The sequence below is a fragment of the Frankliniella occidentalis genome, unplaced genomic scaffold (assembly GCF_000697945.3).
Source record: "Frankliniella occidentalis isolate FOCC.00 unplaced genomic scaffold, Focc_3.1 Scaffold263, whole genome shotgun sequence".
Classification (NCBI taxonomy): domain Eukaryota; kingdom Metazoa; phylum Arthropoda; class Insecta; order Thysanoptera; family Thripidae; genus Frankliniella; species Frankliniella occidentalis.
The window spans coordinates 170,932-175,414 of record NW_026267389.1 but is presented as its reverse complement, the minus strand read 5'-3'; the positions used below and the strand labels follow the sequence as shown (position 1 = coordinate 175,414).

Below are 4,483 nucleotides of genomic sequence, written 5' to 3'. Positions count from 1 at the left end.
GGGCCAACGGGCCCGGGGAGGTGGGACGTGATGTGCCGGCCACTCCAGGCGCCTCAAATGAACCACGGCTCTGAAATCGCGTTCGTAAAGGAAGTATTAGTGTCGTGTTTTCACCCCCCCCCCTCCCCCACATCGCAGGATCCCTTGGTAAGGGCGAAAAACCGCTTTGCCAGCGGTGCCCATCAGAGATGCCACCCATCCCCGCCCCTCCCTTCCGCAAGCATCCTCGCCCCGTCCCTGCGTCACTCGCTGTGACACACCGCGTTGGCAGCATTGCACAGCAAAGCTGCCACTCCCTCTCTTGTGCCCTCACAAACGGCGACAAGTTCAAACATGCTGAAGGGTTCAAAGATTCTCGTCGAAAGAAAGCCCAACACCAGACCGCACTCACAGAACCGTTTCTTTGGCATAACGAAAATTTTGTTGGCACAACGAAAAAATTTCGTACTGCAAACCAACAAGCATTTCGTTGCGATTTTCAAAGCAAAACTTTCTTTGGACTATGAACGTATGTTTAGTTGCTTTCCAACGAAATTTATTTCACTCAGTATAAATTAATTTAAAAACGTCCCCCTTACATCAAAGCAAGTTTCGTTTCCCTGCCACTACAAAGCACGGAAGAAATCTTCTTTAATATCACCGAAATATTCGTGAGATGCACCAGGTGACATACAAATCGCTGTGACAACATTGTTTCTTTGGTTTCCAGTACGAAAAAATAATTGAAATGACATTCCCTACATGTGTTTGTTAGATTGTGATCGCCGGGCTGCGCACACATCTAACGAACGAACAGTTTACCAAATATTTTGGTGTCAGAGATTTTCACACACACGTGCTCATTTTGTTCAATTTTGATATAGTAAGGCCATTCGACGCACTGGACAAGATTTTTCAAGAAAGTGAGACATCTTGACGCCTGACGCCTGTGAGGTGAGGTATAGGCAACCCCTTCAGCGCGGAAGTATCGCGGTTGCCTACCCCACAGGCTGCGTTTGGCCAGTATATCGGAGGCTGCAGGCGATAATTTTAACTCATTGTCGAACAATTAGAAAAACGGCTAGGGGCCAGAAAAAATAAAAGGAATATAGTTGTGAATTTTCTGTATTTTGGTTAACAGTAATAACAACAAAAATACAACATAGTGCATAACATTATTGAATAAGATGGCGCACGGACACGAAACTGTCCCCGGTCACACTAATTCGTAGCCACAATGCCTGATGTGAAATGAGAGCAGCTGGAGAGCAACAGTGCACATCATCTGTCTCTCGAACAACAAAGGTATGGTAATGGTCACTGAAATACAAAGTTTCCAAAACTTTCAAAACAAAAACAACCTGATTATTGCCAAATAGCAAAATGCTAACAATTTTCCCAAATATAGGGAACAAATAAGTCAATTTGTAGACAACAATGTGATCAATCTGATACTGAGTACCATTCAAGTCAATCCATTCAACAGAAGTTACATTTTCATTTTCATGAAGTCCCACAACATGGCCAAAAGGCAATTCCCCTACACGGAACATTTTGCCATTTCCACTCTGAAAACGTTCCATCAGGGCTGTCTTACAAAGAAGCTGGTAGGTAAATTTTAACTGATTCTTAATCATGAGTGTAAATAATAAGTTTACTCTGCAATTTGTAGATCGTGCCACCTGCTTACTTTCACGATTCTTGCTTTCAAACCTCTTGGTGCTGGTGTGAATGGGCGGCCCAACTAGCAGCATATAACGGTAATAGTGAAGCACTAAATGATGGACAGGTTTCAAACTCTCATCAAAAGTATCAATATATGCTTCGTGATGCTCTGTTACTAGAGTTTTGAAGAGGACTTCACTCCCAACAACAAATGAGGGTGCCAATATAAAATCCAACATATTCAATAAGCGAGAGTAGTACAACCAAACATCGTCATCAGAGGGAACAAGATCACCAACCATTAGACCTAAATTTTGAATTAAGCATAGAGTTTCAGAACCTGACAACAAAAATTTAGTGCAAGACGCTATCCTGTTAGGTGACAGTTTAGAAACAGAGGGCTTGTTTCCACATTCAGAGGGACCATAGTTAAAACCACGAACTCTTGCAACTAGGGTCTCATGGGTAAAATACTGTCGAACATGTATTAACCAGAACAATATCCGAGGCAAGGCATAGCCACAGATTCCTATTTCTACGTCATGTAGGACGTCTCCTGCAACATTTACACAGTTGTGAAAAGAATTCAGAACATTAAAGGGACATTCTTCTTTAATTCCAGTGCGTTCACTATCATTAATACCAAGGTCAGTTTCATAGTTGTCAGGAGTGCGAAGCAACGCAGGGTCCTCTCTTATCATAAACTTCAGGTCTTTCTGGTATACTTTACACACACGACAACAATAATTAGCGGAGAAAGATTCCACAAATCCCATAATAACATTCAAACCTAGGTTGTCACCGAGTAAAAGGCCTAGCACAAAGTACACTGTAACAGATTTTTCAGGAAGTTCTATTATTACACCATGCTTTTCCAGATATTTCAATTGTTCTAAGAAACATTTAACACAAGCAGGAGTGCCATATTCTTTACGGTCATCAGCATAGAAGACTGCTGCAATAAAAATATACCGTAGCAAAGATAAGTATTCAGGTGGAATACATGGGATTTTGTAGTACAGTGCACTTGTCTTCTCATCAAGACAATGAGACCCCAAACCATCATTTGGCTCGTAATCATCTGAATATGCAAACAGAGGCAATACTATTTTCTCCTCTGCAACATAGGGAGCCGAAATGTCTCTCCACAAAGATCCCTGGATAAAATTGGATATTATGTCATGTTCATCACTTAAATTTGCATAATTCAGCATAATTTTGTCAAAGACACCAGGCAATTCTAGAAAATATTTTAAAGTCAGCTTCATATCAATGAATTGACCATACGAAGGCACCATTTGTGGTATCATAGTACCCCTTACACATACATCTTTAAGTGAGCTACCAATAAAATAATTGCTTGGGCCAATGTATGCTCCAGCATTTTTGAAAGCAGTTATTTGTTGAGCTTCTGTAGCTATCTCAGCAAATGGATTTTCAAGAACAGAAAACATGGCTTTAATTTCATTAGTTTCAACATCATCATTATTAGCTAAAGCATGTAGAACCTTAGTTTTCAGCAATGAGGTAAAGCCACCCATATACTCTTGTGCAAAAGCGACTACTTCTTGAACAACACATCTAGGTACCGTATCCTTATTGTATAGCTTAGAAACAAATATCATTCCAGACTGATGAACAGCATTAGCAAATGTTTCAAAATTGGGAACATCTATTACTTCATCTTGTGGAGGTAACTCAGCAGCATTACCAGGTACATTGATTTCTAAAAATTCATGTTCAGCATTGTCAACAGGTTCCATTAAATTGTCAACCCCAATGTCAGCTGCATGTTTCCTTAACAAATGTATTTTAAATTTCTGAATAGAGTCAAAAAATAGACCTTTGCAACCAGTATGTTGCAAACACTTATAGTTGTTGATAACAGAATCAACAGGATGCCTCAACTGCATGTGAGTTGCAAGGCTATCAGGAGTTTGGAATCTCCCACCACAAACACAAAGAAAAACCATTATTACCCTAATCCAAATATGTAACTACAGTATGTAACAAAAATGCACAAAAATGCAAATCAATACTGGAAAACTCAGTCTTAGCAGACTAGAAAATAATGCAATCAGACTTACTAATTGAATACCAAATCAAAACAACTTAATACTCAGTCTTACCAGACTCAAAAATTATACAATCAGACTTAGTGATTAAATACAAAATCAAAATAACTTAATTCTTATCAGTCTTGACTAGAAAAAAATACTTGTAAAAGTAAGTTTAACAGCATACTGGAACAAGCTGACATTGAAAATCTCAGTTAATGCCCACCATGTAAGCTTTACTCTGGCAAAGGTACGGATTTATATGAAGAAATAGTTCCCATAGGTACATCATCATCATATGTAGTTTTGATGTCATACAGGAAACGTTGAATCAACATCCAAACTCTCTTGGCCTCAGTGGGGAACGACATATGAAGTGCAATAATAGCCTTGAAGCAAGCATCAATAGCTTTGGCCGGTGTGTTCAGGCGATAGAGGATGCCTGCCACATCCACATAGCTTTGCCTTATGTCATTTAACTTCGGTCCTACAAAAACAAGAAAAGGCTGGTACTCTTTTGTTTCAGAATACAATTGTTGCCGTCTATCTGTCAGAGCTTTTGACAGTTTAGAACAATCCTGAAATGAAAGCAGAAATAGATATATTCTTTGGTTCATATTTAATGTGACTGTAAAGTGAAAATATTTTCTTAAGACAAACTACAAAATTAAAATTAGATTTCAGGGAGAAGTAAAGACACAATGTAGCTTTAAGCATTGATTACATCTCAAAATGCTGAAAAGTATTTGAGAATCACACAAGTGAGAGTATTTGTCATCAAA

The 4,483-nt window shown here is 39.1% G+C and overlaps 1 protein-coding gene across 1 annotated transcript; it reads right to left on the bottom strand.

Annotated features, from left to right (window-relative positions):
- Positions 1 to 1,154: 1,154 nt before the first annotated feature.
- On the bottom strand, positions 1,155 to 3,617 carry LOC127750807 (uncharacterized). The gene has a single exon (XM_052273299.1). It carries the CDS (start codon positions 3,615 to 3,617, stop codon positions 1,155 to 1,157), a length of 2,463 nt encoding a protein of 820 aa, XP_052129259.1.
- Positions 3,618 to 4,483: the final 866 nt, after the last annotated feature.

What these genes read in the sequence shown, in the direction of transcription:
- LOC127750807 (XM_052273299.1), bottom strand. Translation starts at nt 3,617, where the DNA reads ATGGTTTTTCTTTGTGTTTGTGGTGGGAGATTCCAAACTCCTGATAGC.